The sequence below is a fragment of the Bubalus kerabau genome, chromosome 4 (assembly GCF_029407905.1).
Source record: "Bubalus kerabau isolate K-KA32 ecotype Philippines breed swamp buffalo chromosome 4, PCC_UOA_SB_1v2, whole genome shotgun sequence".
In the NCBI taxonomy this organism is placed as follows: Eukaryota; Metazoa; Chordata; class Mammalia; order Artiodactyla; family Bovidae; genus Bubalus; species Bubalus kerabau.
This window is the reverse complement of record NC_073627.1, coordinates 142,997,898-143,024,379: the sequence shown is the minus strand read 5'-3', so window position 1 is coordinate 143,024,379 and position 26,482 is coordinate 142,997,898. Positions and strand designations below refer to the sequence as shown.

The window sequence follows — 26,482 nt, the reverse complement described above, 5'->3', positions numbered from 1 at the left end:
ATTTACAGGGTCAAAGAACTAAAGAAAGGCATTAAATGTTGCACTCCAGCTAACAGTCGAAATCGAACATCTGGAAATTCTTCTAACGCTTCTCCAAAACGAATTCAGAGCTCTCCTGTGGCCTTGCCAGGGGACAAATATTCTCCCAAAAAAGTCAAGCTGGGGCTTCAGCAGCCTCTCACAGTGCCATCTGGCTCCATGAGAGGGAAGGCCCATCCTCTGGCTAGTCACCCAGCCAATATCCCTTTTGCTTCTGTACCTAAGGTTCCTGGCAGAGAGGGTGGCTCTCGAGGGAGTCCTCCCCGAGAGTGGGTCATTCAGACTAGCTCTAGCAAAGGAACCATGCTGTCTGGACATGTAGCCATAAAAAGGGCAGAAGAATCAGCTGCATTATGCTCTGAGAAAAACCCAGTTGGCAACAAAACCACCCTAGGCTGGGGAAGCAGGGCGCCAGGCCCAGGAGGGGACCTGGTCCATGGTAAGCCGCCCTCCCGGTGCAAGAAAGTGCAGACTGTGCAGCCTGTGCAGAAGCAGCTTGTGTCTCGAGGCGAGCTCTCCTTTGGCAGCGCCCAGCGCTTAGTGGAGTACGGTCAGGGCAGCAAGGTGGGTGCGCTGAGCTGGCCTGCCTCTGAAGCTTGGACCAACAACATCCCTGTGCAGCAGGAGGCAAGGGAGGAGCATTTGCGCTTTTACCACCAGCAATTCCAGCAGCCACCTCTCCTCCAGCAGAAGTTACATTACCAACCCCTGGCAAGGTTTTTATGCCCGTCCCGGCCCCCAGAGGGACAGCTCCAGAGTGACATCCCTCCTCCCTTCCACCCTCATTGTGCTGAGAGTCATGATGGAGCCCAAGTACCCCAAGCCGAGGACCCTGATGACAGCGACTTCAGTGAAGATTCTTTTTCACATGCCTCCTGTCAAAGGACCACAAAGCAGGGAAAGAACCCGGAGAACAGCGAAGGCTCGTTCTTCCTTCATCAGAGGGAGCAAGGTCCTGAGGAGCAGGTGGCTGAAAGGCAGCAGAGTCTGTTTTTCAGCCCAGATGGTGACGAGGAGGGTGTAACTAGAAGCTGGGTGTACTCCAGGGACCCCACAGGCCACAGAAGGATAGCACTCGATCACGGCCGCAGCCCAGGTCAGGTGCCCTTGGACTGGAGTGGAGAGGAGGACTCAGACTCCTCAGGGCCTCCTCCCAGAGAAGACCTGGCAGGGAAGCCTTACTGCTCACAGATAGACTCTGTATATGATCGGGAAAGAGGTGGTGGCCCTGCTTTTGACCTCAGACAGGAAGCCTTCAGAAGTGAGGTTCCTGGGCAGGCCGAGGGCAGCTTGCCATCCCTGGAGGAAGATGGTTTCACTTGCTCACTATCCCACATCGCAGTTCCTGGATCCCCAGACCAGAGAGACACAGTGAGCACACCCCTGAGAGAAGTCAGTGAGGACAGCCCAATTCTGGAGACCAGAACAATGAAAAACAGTAACCCTTTCCAAGGAGACGACTCTAAAGGTGAATTAGGCGCATGCTCTGAGTATGCTTCTGCACTGATGGCCCCACTCACCATGTCCCTCCTGGAGAGCCTGGATGATGGGGGGGCTCCTTCCTGGGAGCAGCCGGCCCAGGATGGAACCGCGCATGGTCTCGTGGCAGTGGACACAGAGGGGCCAGCAGTGGGCCACACAGTGTCATCGGGCGACCCAGAGGCAGTCCTGCCAACGTCTTCCGCAACCGAGCACCTGTGGCTCTCCTCATCTCCCCCCGACGACAAGCCTGGGGGCAGTCTTCCAGCTCTGTCCCCATCACCCATCCGTCAGCGCCCACCTGACAAGCTGCCCAGCGGGGAGGCTGACCCGGGGCAGGCCTGCCAGAGCAGAGGGACCACACTCTTCTCCTGGGGGCACCGTGATGCCAATGCTGAGACAGAGCTGGACGGCTCCCAGGGTTTCCTGGGAAAGCCCTTCCTCACCTTACATCCTGGAGGACCCCACGCTGGGCCTACACTCACCCCCCGAGCAGGAAATAGTGATGTGACTGACCAGCCCGGGGCCCAGGAGAGAAAGCAGCCGACTGGGCCCAGTTGGCCGGAACTGGGTTTCTCCACAGACCCCATCACACTGTCTTGCTACAAAGAGGACATTGCATGGCTCAAACATAGGCCAATCCCAAGGTCCTTAGCAAGGCCAGGCTCTCCCCTGGCGGCCAGCTGCTCTCCCGAGACCGCCGGGACACTCCGTCAGCCTGCCCTGGGACATGCACAGTAAGTTGGACTCTCCTACCTAGACTCAGGCTCTCTGGCATCCCTACTCCCACGCCAGTTTATTGTTCTGTCCTGGGAATAGCTATGGTTGGCTCAGAGACAGGCTGTTTGTCCACCTTTTCAAGGGAGCCTGCCTAGATGCATCTGACATGAGCAGTAGGAGTAAAATGTATTGGAGCAGGCCTGCCAGGGAGGGTGGGCCCTCAGCCTGGGAAAGCTAGATGTGAGGGAGAGAAGGGAAGATCTGATCCCGTGACCAAGCCTGAGACTCGAGATGAGACCAGAATCCTCTTCATTCTGTGGGTATGTATTTCTGGAAGTGCTGTCCCAGGACACAGCAGCAGCAGCCTGTGCCCCCAGAGCCACAGCATTCTAGGCACCTTCCAGGATGGCAAAGGTGGGAAACCGGCTGCCGACTGTGCTGCTGTCCCCAGAGGAGGCTGGATGGTGCAGCAGAATGACACAGCCCTGGAGGAGGTGAAAGGAGCGGGGGTCGAGGGCTAGAGGCGCAGGAGGGCAGGGTGGCGACAGACGCTTCTCTGTGAGGCTGCAGCCCTCCACTCTGGCTCCTGATTCCCAGGGCCAGCTGTCTGCCTGCTCACTGGGGCTTGGCCTGGGCCTTGGGCAAAGAGAAGGGCATGCAGGGATGTCCAGGGCAGGAGCCCACCTAGAGCCAAGGGACAATCATGCTGTTGTGTGGTCTCTACCCATCAGGGGGGTGTGACAGAAGGCAGATCCTCCAGCCTCTAGCCCAGACCCCCTTGCTCTGGTCCCTGAACTCCCCACAGAGGAGAAATGCCCACAGGCTAGGTGGCAGGCTCTACCTTGTGCCACGTGCCAGCTGCAGTGGCACAGCCTTTAGCTTCCGTGCAGGGAAGCTGTAAGCAGCTCCTGCAGAGAAGCAGTATCCAGCCCTGTCTCTCAGTGAACCCGGGAGGCCCTGGGGGGCAGCTCCCAAAGCCACTGTCTCTTCCCAGTACCTCATAGCTACTCCCTAGTCCCTTGACAAGCCCCGAAAAGAACGGGTGAAGAGGCAGGAGATGGTGGGGAGCTAGTTCCCATCAAAGCCTCAGCCTCTCTGGGAAGAAGCAGCTCCTGGCCTAGAAATGAGGCTTAGTTCCAGAAAGCTGCCCATGAGAGATGGGAGGCCCAAGGCTCACAGCATCCCCTCTGCTTCCCAGGCAGGTGGTCATCCAAGCACACCAGGAACAGCTGGATGAAATGGCTGAGTTGGGCTTCAAGGAGGAGACCCTGATGAGCCAGCTGGCTCCTACTGTAAGTGGTCTTGGCTGGAGCCTCCAGGGCTCTTGGGACTTAACCTGCAGCTAGTTTGACATTGTTTAGTCACTAAGTCATGTCTGACTCTTTGGCAACCCCATGGACTGTTGTTGCCTACCAGGCTCCTCTGTCCATGGAATTCTCCAGGTAAGAATACTGGAGTTAAGTTGCCATTTCCTTCTCCAGGGGATCGTCCCGACCCAGGGACTGAACCCACGTCTCCTGAATTGGCAGGCCTGTTCTTTACCACGGAGCCACCAGGGAAGTCCAGTTAGTTTGATAGTCATCCCTGTTTCCTGCAGTGTGTTCAGGAAGGCTCTGCTGCCACACTGCAGCTTTGTTGAGGCTTTGAGCCTTCTCTTGCCACTCCTCTGAGCTGGCTTGAGGGGCGCAAGGACAGGTGGGAGATGGCGTGACACTCCCCATTCCCAGGTCAGTGTTTCCAGCCTCTCTCCTTGCCACTCTGCCTTCCTAGTGGCTTGTTGGAGGCCCCTCCCTGTGATCGTAACAGTGACTTGCCTTATGCAGACCAGAGGTACTTCTACAAAAACACCCTTTTGCCCTGCAAATAACTCTCTCTGTAGAGAAGTGGGCCCACCCTATGCCATGGTGACTATCCTTCAGGTTTTCCAACTGGAGGAAGGGCCTGGGCTCTGAAATCCTCCTGCAAGAGAAGGGATTAGAAAAGCAGATATGACAGAGGGCCAGTAACGGCAGAAGCTCCGTTTGACCTTTGTTTCCTTTCTCAGGATTTTGAAGGTTTTGTGATCCAGCTAGATGAAATCATGGTTCTGAAGTCCAAGTGCATCCAGAGTCTGAGGAGCCAGCTACAGCTATACCTGGCCTGCCACAAGCCAGCTGCAGGCCCCGAGAGGACAGCAGTGTCTTAGAGTGGAGTTGGTACGGGGTGGCTGGGCTCTCAAGAGCTGGAGGGGCCTCCACCAGGTCCCCCTGCAGATCTCGGCACCCACTCCCTTGTCCCGCCCATGCTGGTCTCTCCCTCACCACTCATGGCCTGGGCTGGGTCCCAGCTCCTCTCTCCGAGCGAGCATCTGTCCAGTTCCAAGCACAGGGGCTTCTGCAAGGAAGGACAGATGAGCCTGAACAACTTCTAATAGATCTCTCCCTTTTCTTTGGGGTTGAGGATTTGCATTACTGACCCTTTGTGGAAACACAGTTGGGTCTAATAACCCTGTAGATGTTTCTGAATTTGGGGGTCTGAGGATGGGGCGGGGGTGGTCAGCAGTAACTTATAGGTTGGAGGTCGCAAGCTAGGGGAGAGAACATGCTGAGCCTAGAGGTTTTACCAGCCGGATTCTGTGCCTTCCTCCAGGACTTGGTCAAAAACTAAAACGCTGGTGCTAGTGGGGTGAGGGCTGGGTGAGATCTGCCCCACCAGCCCTCGGGAGGTTAGCTTTTGAAAATGTAAAATGAATAAACCGTAACTCGATGTCTAACAGGAGCAGATGTGGGACAGGTCTTTTGCTTCCAGTTCCCCTCCCTCCCTGCAACCCAGTATTTAGACGGAAGAGGGCGCTCACATCACTGCATTCTTTTCCAATCTCCACCTTTTGCTGAGACCATCTGCCTGCATCATATTCCTAAGTCCTATCTGTGAGTCCTCACCCACCGCACTCCCCCCCAGAATAGCTGAATGGCTGGAGTATCTCAGGCAAGTCCATCTCCTAGCCTTACCTTTACCCAGGGTCGCCCGGGCCATCTGCTCGCCCTTTCAGCGGCCTGTGTTCAGTGCTTTGGCATAAGTGCTCTGGCCAGTGAGACCCTAAAGCAGTTTTACACACATACATGCACGCCTTCATGTGAGTTGTTTGCTGTGTATCTTTTTAGCAGAAAGAAGCTTAAGAAATACCAGGCAGTCCGTCACTTACCAAGGCCACCTTGGATCAAGTTGAGATTCACATGTCAAAGCCTTGGCCCTGACACCCATTTTGATATGAAATTTTGACCTCTTGTAGAAGTTAAAGGATAACTTCTACAAATTTTAAAAGAAGAGTTTAATTAATTTTAAAGGCCAGAAGAGGGGCTAACTGGCTTTCTGAGACAATGGCCATGCCTCATCTGACCACCAGAGGGCGGCCTCTTTCCAGCTTACTGCTTCCCAGCCCAAAGGTTCTGTATCCTCACATCATCACTACAAAAATGAGAGACCCATCCAAGCCAAGAGCACAGGGAGGACTGTGGGAGAGAGAGTATTACAACTAAGGACAAGAAGCTGGGATAAATCTAATGCCATTGAATACAACAGCACCACTGGGAGCTAGTGAAGCAGTCTGAATCCCCGTCCTACCTGTGGAACACATAAATATGCCTGATGGCTGCTCACAGGACACTTCTGAGTGTGTCTCCCAAAGGCCCAGCCTGTCGCACTTCCACAGTCAGTCTTGCAGGAAGGCACATGTCTATGTCCTTAACCCAGAGACCGAGCTAGGTCAGGTTTAAACAGACCCTTGTGTCTAGGCCTGCCTTTGCAAACCAAAAACCTGGGTTCCACAGGCCTAAGAATTGAAGAAAGGAGTGAAATGACACAAAATGGTTAGCTTCTGTTCCATCCCCAGCAAATCCGCTTACCACTCACTAACCACCCTGCAGCGAAACATTCCTTGGCAATAAAGAAATCATCACAACAGGATATACCTTTTAGATTTTTATTAGTAGTTCTCTGAAGAATCAAAATAGTTAGCAAATTACTTTAGATTCATCAAGACTGTATATCCTTTGTATTTAGATCTTTAATGATGTACAACATAATACAAAACAAACCAAAGAGACTGATTTCTATGACTAGGTGTTATTCGTTGTGTCGTCCTAGAGCAGGGGCTGGAGGGAGAGGCTGTTCTCCAGGGAGAACTGAGGTGGAGTTAGTGCTGGGGGACTAAATCATGGCCTGCTTTTTCCCTGCTTGATGTGCTGGGAAGGGACAAATGATTCCTTAAACCGACAACTGCTTCCTAGAGTTGGGGGCTCTAAAATCCTGGGTAGCAGAAGATTGTAGTCCAAACCAGGCCAAAAGAAACAGGCTGGAGCAGGGAAGTGTGGTAACTGCCTGGCAGAAAAGGCAAACTCAGGGCCCCAAGGGGTAAAGGGCCTTCTCTGCACCTCAGAGACATTGCAGAACCAGCGTCACACTAAGTGACATTGTTAAAAGGGGAAAGAAACAAAACCCTGGAAGAACCTTTCAATTGCACTCAACTTGGATTAGAGGTCAGCCCACTCTTGCGGACGAGGGAACATCTAGCCCCGAAGCAGCACTGAGTCTGGCCCCACCACCTTCTCCTCCCCAGCTCCTTTTGGCAGCTGGGCCAGGTTTTGGCTGAAGCCATACAGATCCCCAAAAGACCAGAGAAGTCAATCTGGAGGGCCAAGGTGGGAAGGACACTTCTCAGCATACAAATACTTTTAATATGGAAGGAGCCAGGACAGTTCTGGGGGCATGTGCATGCCCAAATCTTACCCACTTTCTCCCCAGCTCAGGACCTAGGCTTGTAGAGACTTGGCAAGCACAGTCTCCACACCTGACCTTCCACCCCCAAAAGAAAATCCGGAAGTGTGCCCCTTCTCCTTCCCCACAGGTGGGCTCCTCAGGGCCTCCTGCAGGGGTGGTTCTGTGGCAGGGCCGTGGCAGGGCCTCATCTCAGCTGGCTCCCGCCCGAGCCATGAGGTCTTCCAGAGCACTGTCCTGGTCGTTGTTGTGTAATAGCAGAGCTTCCTTAATATCTTTCAGTTCAAAGCCCATTTCCTTAAATTTGCTCATTAACTGAAGAAATTCCATCATCTAAAGAGAAGTAAGAGAATACAGATTCAAGAAAGGGTTCTGGCCACATAGCACAGCTGAGCAGCAAAATACACGCATAAGGGCTGCTTGGGAGGGCATCCTTGCCAGAGCCTCTCAGGTCCCTGAGCAAGCAGAGGAGGGCCGTGGAGGAAGACAGGTTGATGCCACAGCCAGGCCCTAAATCTTACTGACCTTCATTCAGGTCCCACCATCCACATCCATGCTCCCATCCAGCCTAGGCAAAATGACTAGCCATCTCCCCCATCATCCGAAAGTATGGCTTTTGCCCAAGTCATTTTTTTCCATCCCTTCCCTGGGATCTTGGACGGTCTTCAACCTGATACTTCCATGTGAGCCAAACATCCACATGCCTGTCTGGACACGGGAGATTCTTGCTCCAACTAGTTCTGCCTACAGTCAACGGGAGGGATGAAGGCTGTGGAACAGGAGTGCCCCCAAGACAGACTGCTTTGTCCCTTCTTTCCAGAGGGTTCCCATGAAGCATGGAGGTGCCTACCTTTTCCTCTGAACACTGCTGCATTTCCAGAGCCTCTTCCACCAAAAGAGGGTCGAAGCCCTTCTCACAGAGCTGTCCATGTGCAAAGAGATAGTCGAGAATCTAAGAAAACAGAGAGTTTAGCACCTACCACCACTGTTTTCTGTGCTTCCCAATAGTCTTACATAAATCAACACGTCTGCTCCCCACCTTGACTATTACATTCTAGATAGGACTTGACTTTGTACCTTAAACTGTGTCCAACACAGCAGGACCTCAGTGACTATTTGCTGATAGACACACCCTTCTAAATATGCATTGACAGTCTTCAAAGGAGTTCCTGTCACAGCTGACTCACATCTCCCAACTGACGTCAACCCCATAGCCTGGGCAGGATATTCTCCTAAGAAACCACCCAAGTCAGAAAGTGCCCCCAAGGCTTAGGGCTCCAGTACCCTAGATTAGAACTGCCTGGGTGCTTCTGACAGGATAGACATTTGTGGAAGAAGACATCTAACCATACCTCAAGCCTATTCTGCCACTGCCTCAGGAGAAGCAGAGAAGGGGATAACTGGGTAGGGTAGTCCTCAACTCCAGGACTCCCAAGTCTGTCCCTCAGCCTAGGTCCCAAAGCAGCCCCCAAAACACAAGCACTGCTGGAAACCCCCAACAAAGCCCCCCTGAGTCCTGCCCGCCCTCCCTAATCACAGGAAAAGACAATGGTGCTGTGAGTGAGGGACTCTAGGACAGAGGCAGGACACTTCCAGCTCCCGAGATCGGGGACCTCTCCCCTGCCCCTGGCCCTGTGGCTGGCTAACCACTCACCTGCTCGATATTCTCTCCTTTCTTCTTCATGGCTCTCAAGACACACTCGTATGAGTAGCCCATGTTGACCACTGTCTCCACACAGTGCCGCTCACTGGGGGACAGCGCCTGCAGTTCAGAGTGAGCCTGGGGACAGCTGGGAGTGTTGGGCACTTGTGACACTGAGAAATTAGGAGGTGTGACCTAGTGGGAAAGAAAGAAAGGATTAAGGCAAGAAGACAGACCCAGGCCCCAGAAGACAAGTCACTGAGGTGGTCCAATCCAGGGGTTTATCAATCCTGACCTAATCAAACCTGCCTGCAAGAAAGGGTCAGATTTCTGGCCAGACGTCCTGAGGAAGAACAAAGAGGGTTAGGGGAGCTCCAGCTGAGGGACAGAAAAGTTGGGAAGACATCTGCAAGTGTGGCTGTCCTCTGACCTCATCCCGCCTTGCAGAGTGAGGAAGCACCATGAAAGCACATGCCCTTTCCTGCCCAAATCCCCTGGGTTTGCAGTGGAGAACGAAGTTCTGAAAACCGCCTTTGGTAGCACCTTGCTGGCTGCTATGACTTCTCTCCAGGGCTCCATTATTCCTTTCCTAAACTGCCGTATCTGAGTACTAGAGGGATCATTAATCTCAAACCCCCTCACTCCGGAATTGACTGTCCCAGTAACCATGTCCATCACGTCCCAGTGTCCGTCGTCACGTCTATCACTGGGCTGGGTAGACGGCCAGCTCAGGGCTCCCATGCTCTGAGGGCACTGCCCTTCTGCCCCACACCGTGTACTGTGCTTTGATTCCCTGCAACAGCTACTGTCCTTCAAGAGCAAGGCTGAAGACTACCACCCCTCCAGGCTGTACCCTCAAGGACTGGAACATGGTCCCTAGGACCCAGCCTCTACTGCAATGGCTACAGGCAGCCTACTCCTACCACCGGCCCCCAGCCTGACTGGACAGATTCCCAGACTTAAACCCTACCACCACTTCTGATAATAATCAGCCCCAAGGCAAAAAGGCAGCTCACTCCCAGGCTGAAGGACAGAACCACCATGGGAAAAGCTGACAACTTGGCTCATCTCCCAAGAACCAGGAAAAATCATCCAAGAAAATTTTATTTAACCCTCCTTTTTTGGGGGGGTGGGGGAGAGGAAGAGAGGAGGAAAGGAGCTGCTTATCCTAGAAGCATGTTCAAAATTCTATAGCTATAACCAGATACTCTCCTCCAAGTCAGCTGGGGGAAGCCAAGAAGCCTCAAAGCCTGCAGTGTCTGCTGAACCCTCTCACCAGAGCACACTCCAGGCAGTACAGTCCTGGGGCTCAGTCATCAGGTTACAAGAGTCACGACAGGGCATGGGAACTGGAACACACCAGTCTGGCCACTTTGCAGGCCCCAAGACTCTGTCTTTTTAGGGGCAGGCTCTGCCTGGGCCTGAAAATACCAATAGCCAAACAGCATCTCGTTCGCATTGCTGGCACAGTACTTCTCACACAGGAAGGAGCTCCCAGACGTTAGGTACAGTGTCACGTGCAGTTCTGAATGCTGGAAGCCTGGCTCTGAGCTTGAGACTCACACAGCCCTGATATGCGTGTCTGTGTGCTCAGTGGCTCAGTCATAATCAACTCTGTGACCCAAGGACTGTAGCTCACCAGGCTTCTCTGTCCTCAGAATTTTCCACAACGGGTTGCCATTTCCTCCTCTAAGGGATCTTCTCAACCCAGGGATTGAACCTGCATCTCCTGCGTCTCCTGCACTGGCAGGCGAATTCTTTACCACTGAGCCAGCTAGAAAAGCCTGGGCCCTGATACATTGATTCTACCTTCCAAAATCTACTAAAATGATAATAAAACTGTATTAACCTCAGAAAAAGAAGGCATAACAGAGGACAATGTATTTCAATGAAATTTTAGAAGGTGGAGTGCTAACGGAGGCAGAATAACTGGCAGAAACAGTGAAGTTAAAGTGGGAGATGGGAGAGTCAGTCCAGCAGGAGACCCCTGAGAAGGTTTCAGCATGTGGAAGCACCAGGTACTGTTGGGGTAAGGCAAAGTACGAAGGCAGTGATCAGCAGAAAGCCCTCAGGCAGACCTTCCCCAACCCACCTTCTGCAGAGATACAAGGTTTAATCTAGAAAATCGGAATCAATATCAAAAAGGACTGAGGATACCAGGCACAGCATATGGCAGAGTGAGGTACAAGAACCAAAACGGGATTGAGGAAGCCTATCTCAGTATCCTCACTTTCTTCAGCCTTCAAGCAGAATTCTTAGATAAACTTTAATAGCCCCCAAGATCTTCATATGTTGATGTTTTACAGAGCTCCCTTCAAAGCCCTGGTGGCTCAGACAGCAAAGCATCTGCCTGAGGGACAGGCAGAGGGAGACTCAGGTTCGATCCCTGGGTCAGGAAGATCCCCTGCAGAAGGAAATGGCGGCCCACTCTAGTACTCGTGCCTGGAAAATCCCATGGATGGAGGAGGCTGGTAGGCTACAGTCTGTGGGGTCACAAAGAGTCGGTAACAACTGAGCGACCTCACTTTGACTTTCTTCAAAGCCTTCTCTGGTGGCTCAGATGGTAAAATCTGCCTGCAATGCAGGAGACCCATGTTCAATCCCTGGATCGGGAAGATCCCCTGGAGAAGGGAACGGCAACCCAGTCCAGTATTCTTGCCTGGAGAATTCCATGGACCGAGGAGCCATGGAAGTCAGGCTACAGTCCATGGAGTCACAAAGAATCAGACACAACTGAGTAACTTTCACTTCAAAGCCAACTAACTAGTCAGTCTTAACGACCAGCAGGCACACCCCAACATACATATTCCCCCCATTTTGACTGTTTTTCTTTTAGTGATTCACTCTTAAAAGTGAACAGAAAGCTAAAGCCACGGACATAAGACCAAACCAGAAGAGGGAAAAGACAAAGCACTTGGAAATTTAAAATAAAGTAAAGCTTTTATTTAAAAGATTATGAGATTTTTTAAAAATGGTATGATAGTCAAGGATACATTTCAGATAGAAAAGAGATAGCAAAGTAGAAAAACAGCCAAGGAAGTCCAACATCCAGCTTATAGGAAGAACAGAGAAAACAGAAAAGTATAATACCAAAAACAAACCACAACAACCAGATTTTGAAAACCGTGCTGAGCCTTTGCTTGAAAGGATCCAGGAGGGTCAAGCACAATAAGTGACATTTACACTGGTAAATGTCAAATCTCCAGAAATGAAAAAAAGGATCCCAAAAGCTTTGGGAGTAGGGGAAGAAATCCGAATGGCACAGTATTGCTAGAAATCAGAGGTGCTTGTACTTCAATTTGAGAGCTTTCTGTTTTTAATTTTTCTTTATTTATTTATGGCTGCACGGGGTTTTCACTACTGTGTGCGCACTTTTCTTAGTTGCATCAAGCTGGGGCTCCTCTCTAGCTGTGGTGCACAGGCTGCCATGACGGTGGCTTCTTGTGTTGCGGAGCACGGCTCTAGGTGCGCAGGCTTCAGGAGTTGCGGCTCGCGGGCTCCAGAGCACAGCTTTGGCACACGGGCTTAGCTGCTCCAAGGATGTGGAATCTTCCCAACCAGGGACTGAACTCATGTCCCCCTGTTGGCAGGCAAACTCTTAACCAGTGGACCACCAGGAAGTCCCTGAAAGTTTTTTTGTTTTTAAGGGAGTAACATCTTAAAAATTTTTTAAGGAAAATGATCTTCAACTAAGAAATCTAAATTGAGCCAAACTATTATTCACACATGAGGATAAAATTTAGACATTTTTGGATATTCAAGGATTCAAAAACAATAGGTTAACCAACAAAATTGAATATTTGAATGAGAAAATTATCACTAGGTCTTTTGACACTCTTGGAGCATTTGGACAAAACTAGCAACAGGCATAAAGAAATTATACAATTTTTAATGGGGCAGTTAAACTATAAGAAATAAAAGCTACCAAGAAAATCCTCATCACCACCACAGTATACCATCCCAATCATAATATTAACTAACATTAATTGAACCAAAACTTGTGATATAAATATGATGAAAGATACAAGAAGGTGGAACAAAGGCTACTATAAGGGCTAAATCGTCAACTTACTGTAACAGGAAGTATAAACCTGTCTAAAATTAATACATTTAGAAAATGCAATGTAAGCATCCAATTTAGAAATAGAGATAAATCCCAGTATAAACTGTTTGAAGAGTTAAAAGTACCTGACTATGGGAAGCAAAACGAATCAGGGAGAGGTGAGGCAGGAAACTACTCTTTTTCAATAGAAGCCTTTTAAATGCTACTTGGTTTCATTAAAATATTCTTGTATTACTTTGATAAACATAAATTCATTTTTTATTTTTTAAAATGTTTCAGTTCTTCTTTGTGTCTTTCTTTTTCAAAGCTTCCTATTTTTTTCCTATTTCGTTTTTTGGCTGTGCCACGTGACTTGTGGGATCTTAGTCCTGTCCAGGAATGGAACCCAGGGCCATGGCAGTGGAAGTGCCGATTCCTAACCACTGGACCTCAAGGGAAGCCTCTCCTTTTTTTAATCTAGAGATGGAGAGTGACTCTGTAAGTATTAAAACAATGGCAACATGCGAAATGATCAACAGATTCAAGCACCAAAAAGCTAAGAGATTATATATTATCAGAAATCATTTGAAATACAATTTAAAAGTGAACTGGCACTTCTCGTATCCTTCCTGGCTACAGGAAGTAAACTGAGAACTCAAGTACAAGGAAAAAGGCAAATGTTTCACTGAAGTTTATCTGACAGAGTGGAGAATATACAGCCATACCTGGAGAAAGAGAACCCGATGGCAGATGAGCCTAACCTGTGAGCAGAGCAAGGCCTCTGGCGGGGCTGAGCCACAGCGCGGCAGAGACACTGATTAGGGCTAGAGCAGGCAGCTCTGTGCTGCACAGAGTAAGGGCGCATCACAGGACTGTTCCTCTCAAGATAACCCCTGGAGTTCTCAACTGCTAACATTCGTTTATACAAACAATGACACATGAAAATCTGAAAAATGAGACCCGAACACTGGGCCTGAAATAGATGACAAGAACTAAATTCTGGAAATTCCCTGGGAGTTCCCATATGAAGAATGTATATGGGCCAGCTGACGACCATCACCCCCTACCTCCAGTCACTGTCTTGAAGAGAAGTGCTTCTCTCACCAGGAAAGGTTCCAACTAGCGGCTTCAAAGACTAAGATAGAAAGCCATCCTAGAGCAAAGCCTAGGATGGAACTAGGCTTTGCTCCCTAGGAGTAAGGACCTCCACTTCCTTAAAAGATCACCACAACTCCAAGTCTGTTTAAAGCTGCCCCCATAGGGCAGCAAATCCCCAGACCGGGATGAAGCAGGGACCCTACTACCCTAAAATGGATGGGCCCAAAACAAACTGCACAATCAGATGTGTCAAAGAATGATGAGTGTTCTGGTTTGAGAAATACCTTCTGCAATTAGTTCACTGGCTTTGGTCTCTCAATGGTTCACTTTAACACTCTTACGTTAGATGGGGGTGAGGGTGGGGGATGGTGGTGGCTGAGGATCCCTAACCTTCTGGAGTGTTTTTAATTTCTCTAATGCATGCAATGAATTAGGGAGCAGAGAGGAGTATCCTGCTGACTAGAGCCCAACCACAAACCAGGGCGAATTAGGATAAGGCCCATGCTAAGAGATGTTACAGGCTTCACTGGGGACTTCAACAGTAAAGAATCCACCTGCCAATGCAGAAGATATCCCTGGGTCGGGAAGATCCCCTGGAGAAGGAAATAGCAATCCACTCCAGTATTCTTGCCTGGGAAATCCCATGGACTTGAGGAGCCTGGTGAGCTACAGTCCTTGGGGTCGCAAAGAGGTAGACATGACTGAGCGACTAAACAAAAACAAGAGATGTTTATGCACTCTACTGAGTTTTCTGGGCCAAGGTCCATGGACATTTACAGGCAGCAGTAAGCTCTCTGACAATGGAAGCACTCACACAGAAACAATCACTTATCAAGAACGTTACCGCTGGGAACCTGCACTCTTTCTAAGGCAGGCCAAAGCTCATCTTTTCTACCAGCTAAGAGCAGGCTGATTATGGTCTCAGAGATATCCGACCAATACAATCAGGCTCCTTTCTGACTCTAAATACCACCTTGATATGCTGTTATTTAAAAATCTGAATTGGTATAACAAAATCTTGGACTTCTATGATTTCTATTCTATAATATAATAACGTATTATTCTGTGCTGCTAAAACAACCACATAAAGTAACCTCCCTGTATATGCAACTTCTGTGTGACCAAATCAGATTTCCTTCAAGACGATACAGTTCAGCTCAGTTGCTGAGTCGTGTCCAACTCTTTGCGACCCCAGGGACTGTAGCACGCCAGGCCCCCCTGTCCATTGGCAACACCCAGAGCTTGCTCAAACTCATGTCCATCGAGTCGGTGATGCCATCCAACCATCTCATCCTCTGTTGTTCCCTTCTCCTCCTGCCTTCAATCTTTCCCAGTATCAGGGTCCTTTCCAATGAGTCAGTTCTTCGCATCAGGTGACCAAACTCAAGATGACACAAGTTACAATTTTTCTATCAATCCACCCTTCAACACTAAATCTGTTCCAATCTTCCCCTCTCCCTCCCTTTGAAGAAAATCACATAATTCTTAGCAGTAAGCCAAAAAAGAGGGAAAAAAGTAATTGCAGTATTAAAATCCACAGGTTTAAAAATGGCAAATTTCAATCTTTGGCTCAAACTTCCCCAGTTACTAAAGTACCACCTAGCTTAAAGAAACATAACCCCAAATCAGTCAAACACATAGGAGCCAACTTCAGGGCAGAATGAGATGGGAGGAGGGAGGAGAGGGTAGTAGGGAGAAGATAAAATAAGGAGTACCAAGTAAGTGTAAAAAAAAAAAAGTTAATAGGAAAAAGTAAAAAGGCACAAAGACAGCAAACCTTTAAAAAATGCAAACACAAGACACGGCAGCATGGAAAACAACAGGCAGGAAATCATCATTCACATGCTACACATTATCTTTTTGAAGAAAAAGATTAAAAAGATACAGGGAGGAAAAAATCATTACCAGGTTAGGTGCAAAGCTAATAATCCTTGTCCTCAGAAAAATAACCAGAACTACATGTACTTAATGTAATCAAGGTCAATTTGGTCATGCCCCATCCGTCCCTAATCTTGAAAAGAAAAATGTGAGGGTGGCAACTGCTAGGTAGGATTTAGAAATCTGTGGAGTTTTAATAAAGGGCGTTTAAAAGGCTTACCGTGGGACGTGTATTTGGAGGTGCTGATTCTTCTGTGCACACAGACAAGACAGACAGGGAAGGCGTCTGGGGAGGGGTCAGGGTTGGCACCTCTGTGCCACTGTCCAAGTTCAAAGCTGAAAGCCCAAGGGTAGGATGCCCATTGAGCTCACTGGCACTGCTTTGGGTGGAAGGCTTTAGGAAATTCCAGAACGTGCCACTGCGGAGGCAGGATGTGCTATGGAAAGTGCTTGCCATCTTGGGTGTCTTCTGACTGCTGTCATCAGAGTCAAGTTTGGGGAAGGACAAGGACTTGATATTGCTCACTGCAGGAATGGGGGGGAGGGACACTTTGGAAGACAGCGACATCTTTTCACAGTTGCCCAGCTGTGGTAAGGTTACAAAGCCATTGGGTTTGTGAAGAGGCTTGAAATCTAGGGTGGCCCGCTCCAGGGAGGCCAGGACCTCCTCCTCCTGTAGCACAGACCCAGAGCCGCCTCGAGGCAAGTTACTGTCTAATAACTGGGCCATGATGGGTCCACTGGTTCCCACCAGAATGTTTCTCAGCTCTTCCTTCTCATCAATAGTTTTTAACTCCAGATTATCAAACGGGTCTTCTTCACACTCGAAGTCAGCAGGGTTGAAGTCTGCCTTTGTGTGGGGCGGGCTGAGAACTTTCTGTTTCGTGACACTGCTGCTGACCCGAGTCGGGGTGAGGATGCTGTTGTGCTGTAAGCTGGCAAGGATGGGGTTAATAGGAGGTGGCATGGCGGCTGCACCGTGAGTCTTCGAGAAGCTCATCTTGCTGTCACCCTCTGGGCCACTCTTGGAATTCACTGTAGCTTCTGCTTCCTCAGCCTTCCGCTCTGCTTCCCACTGGGCTTCTTGGATCTTCTTAATATCCTCAGCCCACTCAATGGTTTTCTTTTCCAAGGAGAAGTCATACTGCAAAAATATATCAGAGAAAGGTGTGAACCCAGGTGGCCATCCCTCCCCCACCGAATTCACTTCTTTCTCACCCTGGCACAAAGGAACTGGACAAGGCAGCATTTAAGATGTATGGGAGGATCCCGCCTCAGGAAAACTAAGACTTCCTAAGCTTGTAAGATTTAATCCGACTTTGCTCCCTGGTTACATATAGAAATTAATGAGAAAGAGCTCCCACCATCTCTAATCATATACCCAGGTCATATGTACCTTGCTGCTTCCTTTGCTTCTCTCCCCTCAGGCCATTTCCCTTCCTAGAATTCTTCACTGGTGGCTCAGGCAGAACTCAACCACCTCCTCTTATGAGGCTTTCCTGATGGCCCATTCCTTTCTCTGAACTCTTACATAGTATCTGTCTCTACCATTTGATGCTGAGCACATGTGACCACATGAAATCTTTCTCTAAAACATCTGCCCAACACTATCACAAGCCTCTTGTGGGCAGCAACTGGGCTTTAGACCCTCTTAAGATCTCTATTATCTAACACAATGTCCTCTGTGCTCAATATAACAACAGGCCCTAGTATTTAAGAAGCACTTACAAGGTGCCATGCATGATTCTAAACACTTTTTATGTATTAGCTCTCTAGATTTTCTCAACATTACAACGGCCATGCTCAAGTTCATGATGCTGCTAAATGGTAGAGCCTGGATCTGAACCTAGGCAGTCTGACAATATATTCTATGCTCTAAAACACTACCAAATTACAATGAACAGATTGTACTCTAACTGTAGGGAAAGTGCTTATTAAGAAATCTAGACATATTCAAATTAAGATTTTTACAGTGCAAACTCAACAAAAACAAACCACCTCATAAAAATATGGCCAGAGGATCTGAGTAGAATCTTCCAAAGAAGCCATACAGATGGTCAGAGGCACATGAAAAGATGTTCAACATCACTAATTATTAGGGAAATGCAAATCAAAACCACAATAAGGTATCACCTCACGCCCATTAAAATGTCTGTTATCAAAAAGGCAAGAAATAACAAGTGTTGGAGAGAATGTGGAGTAAAGGGAATCTTCATACATATTGTTGGTGGGAGTAAATTGGCACAGCCACTGTGGAAAACAGTATGGAAACTTCTCAAAAGAATTACCATATAATCCAGCAATTCCAAGAAGACACAAAGACCAATTCAAAAAGATATAGGCACTCCTGTGTTCATCACTATTCACAGTACCAAGATACAGATACAATCTACATGCCCATCAGTGGATGAATGGATAAAGAAGATGTGGGGGAGGGGTGTGTGTTTATGTATGTACATATGTGTGTGCAATACATACACACACAACACACACAATATGAAATTTTAAAAAGAAAGATGAAATTTTGTCATCTGCAACAACATGGACAGACCTTGATGGCATTATACTAAGTGAAATAAGTCAGAAGGTGAAAGATATATACTTCATGATTCCACATGTATATACACACAAGCATACAAAACAAAAAAAGAACACAGAAAACAGATTAGTTATGAGCCGAGGGACAAAAATTGAGTAAAGAAGGTCAACAGTGTAGTGAGAGATGGAAACAATTCTGGAGGTAAGGATGCTGCAGTGTATACCCAAGTCAAAACAAAATGCTGTATATATGAAACTTCCACAAAGTTAAAAATCAATGTTACCTCAATTTTCTACAAAAAGATTTTACAGTATAAACTGCACAAAAGTTCACTTCAAGGTTCCTTAATAGCTTTAAGCACTGTTCAGTCACTAAGTCACGTCTGACTCTGCAATCCCATGGACTACAGTACACCAGGTTTCCCTGTCCTTCACTATCTTCAGAATTTGGTCAATTTATGTTTGTAGAGTCGGTGACACCATCAAACCATGTCCTGCTCCGTCACCCTCTTCTCCTCCTGCCTTCAATCTTTCTCTCCCAGCATGAGGGTCTTTTCCAAAGAGTCGGCTCTTTGCAGCAGGTGGCCAAAGTATTGGCGCTTCAGCTTCAGCCATCAGTTCTTCCAATGAATATTCAGGGTGTATTTCCTTTAGGATTGACTGGTTTGATCTCTCTGCTGTCCAGGGTACTCTCAAGAGTTTCAGTGCTACAATTCAAAAGCATCATCAATTCTTCAGCATCAATTCTTCAGTACTCAGCCTTCTTTATGGTCCGACTCTCATATCCATACCTGACTTGGAAAAACTATAGCTTTGACTATATAGACCTCTGTCAGCAAAGTGATGTCTCTGCCTTTTCATATGCAGTCTACATGCTCATAGCTAAGGAGCGTCTTTTAATTTCATGGCTGCAGTCACTGTCCACAGTGATTTTAGAGCCCAAGAAAATAAAATCATCACTGTTTCCACTTGCAGCTTCAAGTATCAAGTATAGATCAATTTATAAAAATTTCATTTGTATACTTGGAAAAAATTACCTATCATATTATACAAAATTCACCTAAACAGGAGTAAAAACCTCTGGTGTTCACCTAAGGCATCAAACAGTGTGTCTGGAGACACAGTAAGAGTAAAGAGAGGAAAGAGGCCTACCACGACAAGAGTCTCAGAATAGAAAAAACACAGTGGAAGAAAGTAGGTTTCATCCCTAAACCTTTCAGCTGCAAACAACACAACAGAAGCCTGGAAATACACATATCCAGAAGTTCATTTACACACTCCTGAGTCAGTTACTGGGCCTCCGAAAAAGACTTGGGGTATCACAGGGTTTCCTTTCTACCTCTAATGGAACAGTGAGAAAACACTGGCCAAAGAGTGCTAAATCCAATTTTGCAACTGATTTCCCCCACCAAAAACAGGCGTGACCAACTTCCCACTGCCTGTCAACACAGGTCTCTGAAGTTTACTCCCGAAAGCAACTGGAAATTTCTTCCCTCTGTAATAAAACCTTGAGTTTTTTTTTAAGTTACCAAAGTAATGTAGACTACTTGGAACATAGTAAAAAAAAAAAACAAATAAAAAACAGAAAAAATTAGGAGAATTATTATAGTGAAAAAAATGTGATTTTTGAGTGCACAATAATAATAACAGCATCTAATATTTATGGAGTACTAGGAATCAGAGTAAGCATTATAAATGCACTATTTTATTTAATCCTTTTAACAATCTTGTAAGATTACACAGCTATTACATGGCAATTCCAGCCCATGAATCAGTGAACCGGAGTCTGCTCTAAGCTGTGACGCTAAGGGCCAGCCTCCGCTACTGTGGCCGCCAGTACTGTTTCATTTTCAATGAAAACTTTCTGGGCCTGGGTGCAAGGTCTCTATGATTTACTGACTCGCTTTGATGACTTTTAATCTGAAACCCAAGGGCAAATATGAAAAGTTACACGAAGCTTCAGACCTGTTTAGGGCTCTAGGTCTGATTCCTTTCTGGATGGAGAGGGAGCAGCACCAACACCACAGCCTAACTGCCTCCCGGAGACCCGAAGCAGCCCAAGTTTAAGGGAGCTAGCTGCACTTGCAGAACAACAACACCGCAGCTAGCCCACAAAGGATGGAGCTTGGAGCCTTAGCTCCTCTTCTGTCATTAGTGGGCACTGTTGAGTATGGCAGGCAAAGAACCAGGCACTCATTAGGGCTTCACGCAGCTCAAATAGAAAATTCCCAGCAAAGCCTACAACGGCAACAAATGTGGGATTCTAAACAAATTTTCTGAATTGATTCAATGAGGCAGTGAATAATGAGAACTACTGAAATAAAATGCAGGTGTTATTTAAATCATATTGCTAATAATGTCCTGCACACAGGGTACTATTTACTCAATATTTGTTGTTGCCAATAAAAAAGCCACCAGGCAAACAGAACAAGGTAAAACTTCATATGGGAAATTGCCATCTCTTCGGGCCCAATAAATTCTCCATACAAAAGGAGAATCAATTCAGTATACAAAAACATGTAAGATATTCAACATTACCTGAAACTAGGGAAATGTACATCAAAACCACCATAAAAGAGGGACTCCCCTAGCAGTCCGGTGGTTAAGACACACTGCTTCCACTGCAGGAGATGCAGGTTTGATCCCTGGTCAGGAAACTAGGCCTACATGCCACACCATGAGGCCAAAAAGAAAAAAAAACCATGAAACCACCGCATACCCATAAGGATATATATATAACCAAAAAGACAGATGATAACAAAAGTTGGCAAGGATATGCAGAAACTGGAAACTTCATGCAGTATAGGCAAGGTTATAAACTGGTATGGCCACTTTGGAAAACAGTCTGGCAATTCCTCAAATGGTAAAACACAGTTAATATATGATCCAGCAATTCCACTCCTATGTACATACCCAAGAAAACTGAAAGCATATGTCTGTACAAAAACCTGTATACAAATATTCACAGCAGTATTGTTCCTAAAAGCCAAAAAACTGGAAACCGTCAAAAATGTCTATCAACGGTGGACTTCGCTGGAGGTCCAATGGTTAAGACTCCTAGCTTCCACTGCAGGGAGCACAGGTTCAATGCCTGGTCAGGGAAATAAGATCCCACGTGCTGCTCAGTACAACCAAAAAAAAAAGTCTATCACCTGATGAATGGATAAACAAACTGTGGTATATCAACACAATGGAATTATTCAGCTATAAAAATGAATGGGTAAAACTTGAAAACATGTAACATAAAATAAACCTATCACATATATATTTATATACTGTCATATATAAAAGACTAAATATTGTGTTATTCCATTTATATGATATTCCAGAATAGACAAATTCATGAAGACAGCAGATTTAGTGGTTGCCAGGGTTTGATGGGAGGGGGAAAATAGGGAGTGACTACTAAAGTACACTGGATTTCTTTTCGGGGTGATAAAAATGTTCTGGAATCAGATGGTGGTAATGGTTATACAACTCCAAATATAATAATAAAAAGACTCCACTTATTTGCATAACTTAAAAGGGAAAATTTTGTGGGTATGTGAATTATTTATCAATAAAGCTATTATTTAAAAATTTAATAAGTTCTCCCACTATGATTATTCCCTACAAAGACTAGAACAAAAAACAAAGTTTTTATTATTATTTTTTAGCTGTGCCATGCCACTTGTAGGATCTTAGTTCCCCAACCAGGGATCAAACCCAGGTGCTCAGCAGTGAAAACACAGAATAATCCTAACCTAACTGGATTGCCAGGGAATTCCCAAATCTTTTTTTTCTCCCAAATACACTTTAGAGTAACATGGTAATGCTTTAGTAAATTCCCCGTCTTTGCCAAGAGGTTGTATTTTAAAAATCTGAAGTCACAGGAATAAGTATTTGGGTGAGTCGTGTATCCTTCTGTTTTTCCATGTAACTTCTTCTCTAAACTATAAGCTCCTCGAGGACAGTGTAAGGCATTTGTCTCTATCCTCAGCCACAGCAGAGTGTCCCTCAAAAGCAGGCATTCAGTAAGTGTAGGAAGTCACATAGCATGGGGGCATTTGCTGCTTTCAAGATGTAATTTTATACACATATATAACTGAGCTTTAAAGATGCAAGGACTGAAAAAGAAGCTATTGAGGGAATGGCATTTAAGCACAGTCGAGAAGAATAAATAGATTTTTAACAGGCAGACCACTTTCAGTATGGTGAGAAAGAGGAGACTGTTTCAAGCGGATATAACCACTCATGAGAAAAGCATGATACAGACAAATAGTACATATAGTACACTCGACAAACCACTAGTATCCTGGTTTGGAGGGACTACAGAGGAGATGATAAGCTAAGGTACTCGGCCATTATCTTATGTCTAGACTTGATTCAGTAAGGGTTGGTCAATCATTGTAAGTTTTTATATTCAGGAATATTATTCTAGAAACAATATGAAAAATAGAAGGAAAATTCTGTAAGCTTCTCTGTAAGCAGAGGAGCCCACTGAAGAGACTACTGAAATAGCCCAGGTGAAAAACTAAGGTAAGGAATAAACTGAATGGCAAAGGGAAGACACAGCAGAGAGAAAATATTATATAACTTGAGTGACCAAGAAGGTAATGAGCACATTTATAGAAGGAAAGAGGAGAAGAAGCAAGTCAGACGAGCAATAGGAATTTGTTTTGGGCAAGGTACAGAACCTCAGGAACATACAACCTAACAGATTATACAAGATCTGTAAGAGATACATAAACATATACAAAGGTGTTGGGGGGGTTGTGCACATGTGCATGCCTGTGTGAGAGAGACAACGTGAACCAAGCAATAACAGGAGCTATCAGAAACATAAATAAGAGCTAGAAGATTTTTTTTTCTATTGCACTATACATCAAATTCTTACTCCTTAAAATTTTAAATGTACTAAACTTTAACTAAAAATTACCACTTACCTGTACTTCTCTGACAACCTGCAAACAATCAGGCAAGGAGAAGCCAATAGGAAGACCAACTTTAGCTGGTGTTTTGAATTTGTCTCCTATCTTAAATGGGACATCATCAAGGTAACTGAAAGTCCCTACAATCAAAAATAAAGTAGAAAATATCAGCAAAGAACTTATTATTTGTTTTTGTATAATCTTATGTCTAGGATACAACATTAATTTATGCTATCCTAAGACTAGAAGTTACAGAGTTCTTCTCTGACTGCTTACCTTCTCCTGACCCTAGATCTCTAAGGAAAAACTCCCACTTGAAGCTATTTGATTTTATTTTGGTTGGGAAGATCCCCTGGAGGAGGGCGTGGCAACCTACTCGTTTTCTTGCCTGGAGAATCGGCATGGACAGAGGAGCCTGACAGGCTACAGTCCATAGGGTCGCAAAGAGCAGGATAGGATTAAAGCGATTTAGCACACACGCATACTTGGCACAAAGGTGAAAGTACTCACAGCAACCTAAAAGGCCTCCCCAAAATGCCCATTTCCTCTCTAGCCCTCAACTCCTGGCTTACTGCACTAGGTCACAGTGATTCTCTATTCCTCAACCATGACGTGGTCAAAATTACCTCAAAAAATCTGCACTGGCTGCTCCCTCTATCTGGAATGCTCTTCCCTCAGATAGTCACATGGCTTACTCCTTCACCTCCTTCAAGTCTTTGCTCAAATGTTGTCACTTTCTAAGTGAGGCTTACCCTGACCACCCTTTTAAAATTACTCCCACACCCTAACCACAGTAATCTCACATTACTATCTATGTTTCTCCATAGCACTTATTACCTCTAAGATACTAAGTAATTTTCATTTTAATTGTATTTATTGTCTATCTTGCCCAATGGAATACAAGTAACTTGCAAGTATTTAAGTTTTATTTACTGATGTAGTCTCAAAACCTACAGTACTGCCCAGCACATATAAGGCACTTATTAAATACTGCTGAACTGATGACAGAATCTTGATAGAATCTCCACAAAAGAACCTCTTTGGCTAGTATTTCTCTACTCCAGTAAGGATCATTTTTTAATTAATACAAAGAACTACTCTAAAAAAAATTTTAAAGTGGTATTTTGGAGATGTGGAAGGAAAATCAGACAAGACCAGAGGAATCAGACTAGGATTATCAGGAGACACAAACCATATACAACTGAACTGCTTTTAACTCCCTAAATGTTCTCTGTCCATCACAGATGAGTGATACAGAAAGATGGGACATTATAACTACTGATAGGATCAGACAAAATGAAGTCATTCCTGTCTATGAATCTTATGAGGATCAGACAAAATGAAGTCATTCCTGTCTATGAATCTTATGAGGTATACACTCCGAATCAGACCATCTTTTCTTTTCTGGATCAGGTTTGGGGCTAACATGCTGGCAGAAGTATCAGGGACAGTGAAATACAGTTGATAAAATAAATTTTGCTTTTTTAATATTAGCAGCTAGTAGAATAAGGCTTGTTTCTAGGTCTCACACATGTACATCTTCTTGAGTATTCTCATGGACAAAATAAGACAATTACACATCTCCCATGAAGAGGCTTCTCTTAATAAAAACTCCGTAGAAATCTTGTCATCATTCCCATTTCCCAAGAGCAGTAGACACACCTGCTCTGATACACCTGAAACCTCCAACAGAAAGAAGGCTCCTGTTCCTACCCTTGGGGGAGAGGTTCTACCTCTTTCCCATATAACCTCTGGCTAGAATTAAAACATCTTAACTGTCTCTCACTCAGATAGTAAATTAAATCCACAACTGTGTTCGATTTAATAATTTTTCTGAGGCACAACCATAATTGTTAACATTCTCGGTAAGTTTTCATATTTGTCGTATTTGTATAAGTGTTTTCTCAGGTGCCAATGCCTGTCACATTCCCACCCTTATTTGCTTGATTAATTATGTCTTGTTCTTTAAGAATGAGCTTAAGAAAAACTCCCTTCTCAATCTCAGAACAGGTCTTGCCACTCTGTATTGTTAACAGTTTGTTTCCTTATGCTCCCTGCCTGCCCCGGGCCAAAGACTTTGATCAAGACTTTGATCAAATTGAGCAAATCTCATTGAGCAGATCATGAGATCTGCTCAATGAAAATAAAGACCACATGGTCTTTTATTTCTCTTAATATTTATTAAAACTCAAAATGATTTACCTAAAATGGCAAAGCTTGTGATGAAAAGGTTTTAACAGATATTCATGCAAGATGTAAGCACATTTGTAAGGTTCTGCAGAAAGTCACAAAAATGTACCAGAGGTACCAAAAAAAAAACAAAGTATCAGGTACCATCACAGCTTGCCAACAAAACCCTGATTACAACACTAAAACCTTCTGCCACTTAAAATGCTTTGCAGTATAGAGATCAAAAGCAAGGCTCTTTTTATTTGTGAAGAAGTTTTACCTGTTTCCCATGAAAACAGGTGCTCAAAAGTTACTGAAAGTTAGAGTGTACCTTTAGCTACTGCCCTAATCATGAAACAAAGCTGGAACTGGTATTTTCTAAGAAGCACTGGAAAGACTTACAGTCAAGTTAATAATCACAAAATTAAGTCTTCTGTTTAAGAAAATGTTAAGTACACAAAGTAGGTTAATTATATGACACACACACATTTTTAAAATCCTATGTATAATACTTATGTGCATATATGATACACAAATATAAGAAAACCTATCTACGTTAATATTAACAAAATTTTCTTAAATGAATAGTTCTTCCAGAGTTCGGTAATGGGGAGTTGAGGGGGGGGAACTATTTTAAAAAGTACTTAAGCTATGTGAGCCAAATGATAATATCTTTAAAGAAAGATAATAAAAAGATAATATCTTTAAAGAAAGGTGTTCAGTTTCCCTGCACACCTTCCAGTTAGAAAATTATGACAGTGCTGTATATGCACACGGACGACTTCTATTCTATAAACGGAAGTAGGTCTTGGCTTAAGGACAGACCAGATCAAGTAGAACACCTTGAAACAACTGCGATTTCCCTTTATGAGCACCAATTGCAGGTAACTGGTTTAAAAAGCAGCTTCATTTCACTAACAAAGCCAATGCCCGGGTGATTTAGCACATTCTCTACCCTTCTGCCCCCTCCCCCAGGCTTTGTTAACAGGGAATGAGTAAAGAAGTTTCTTGATTATTGGGAGGAGGGGTTAGAGCTAAAAGGCAAAAGGGATTTAAGAGATAGCAACAAAAAGCAACTTTTTAAATAATGGACAGAGATTAGTACAACTAAATAAGGTTGCTTTGAGGACTACAAAGAATATTTTTACAAATATAACCAACTATACCTTAGGAACTATTCATTTTTAGCCAATATATCAGAATATCTATTCA

General features: G+C 45.5%; 2 protein-coding genes across 9 annotated transcripts in view; one reads left to right on the top strand and one right to left on the bottom strand.

The window, feature by feature from the left end:
• KIF24 (kinesin family member 24) overlaps positions 1-4,726 on the top strand; it is a 73,088-nt gene extending 68,362 nt beyond the window's left edge. For both annotated transcript variants that reach the window (XM_055578842.1, XM_055578841.1), the window contains exons 13-15: positions 9-2,255; positions 3,437-3,530; positions 4,283-4,726. In XM_055578842.1, coding sequence (XP_055434817.1) covers positions 9-2,255; positions 3,437-3,530; positions 4,283-4,423 — 2,482 coding nt within the window. In that variant the 3' untranslated portion in view covers positions 4,424-4,726. The remainder of the gene's footprint in view (positions 1-8; positions 2,256-3,436; positions 3,531-4,282) is intronic.
• Positions 4,727-6,185: 1,459 nt separating this feature from the next.
• UBAP1 (ubiquitin associated protein 1) overlaps positions 6,186-26,482 on the bottom strand; it is a 69,689-nt gene continuing 49,392 nt past the window's right edge. For 2 of the 7 annotated variants that reach the window (XM_055578847.1, XM_055578848.1), the window contains exons 3-7: positions 23,117-23,241; positions 15,874-16,797; positions 8,648-8,830; positions 7,844-7,945; positions 6,186-7,326 (exon numbers count right to left, since the gene is read on the bottom strand). In XM_055578847.1, coding sequence (XP_055434822.1) covers positions 7,186-7,326; positions 7,844-7,945; positions 8,648-8,830; positions 15,874-16,797; positions 23,117-23,241 — 1,475 coding nt within the window. In that variant the 3' untranslated portion in view covers positions 6,186-7,185. Of the gene's footprint in view, positions 7,327-7,843; positions 7,946-8,647; positions 8,831-11,541; positions 12,260-15,873; positions 16,798-23,116; positions 23,242-23,377; positions 23,689-26,482 lie in introns of those variants that run through there. The other 5 variants (XM_055578849.1, XM_055578851.1, XM_055578846.1 and 2 more) reach the window with 4 other exon arrangements.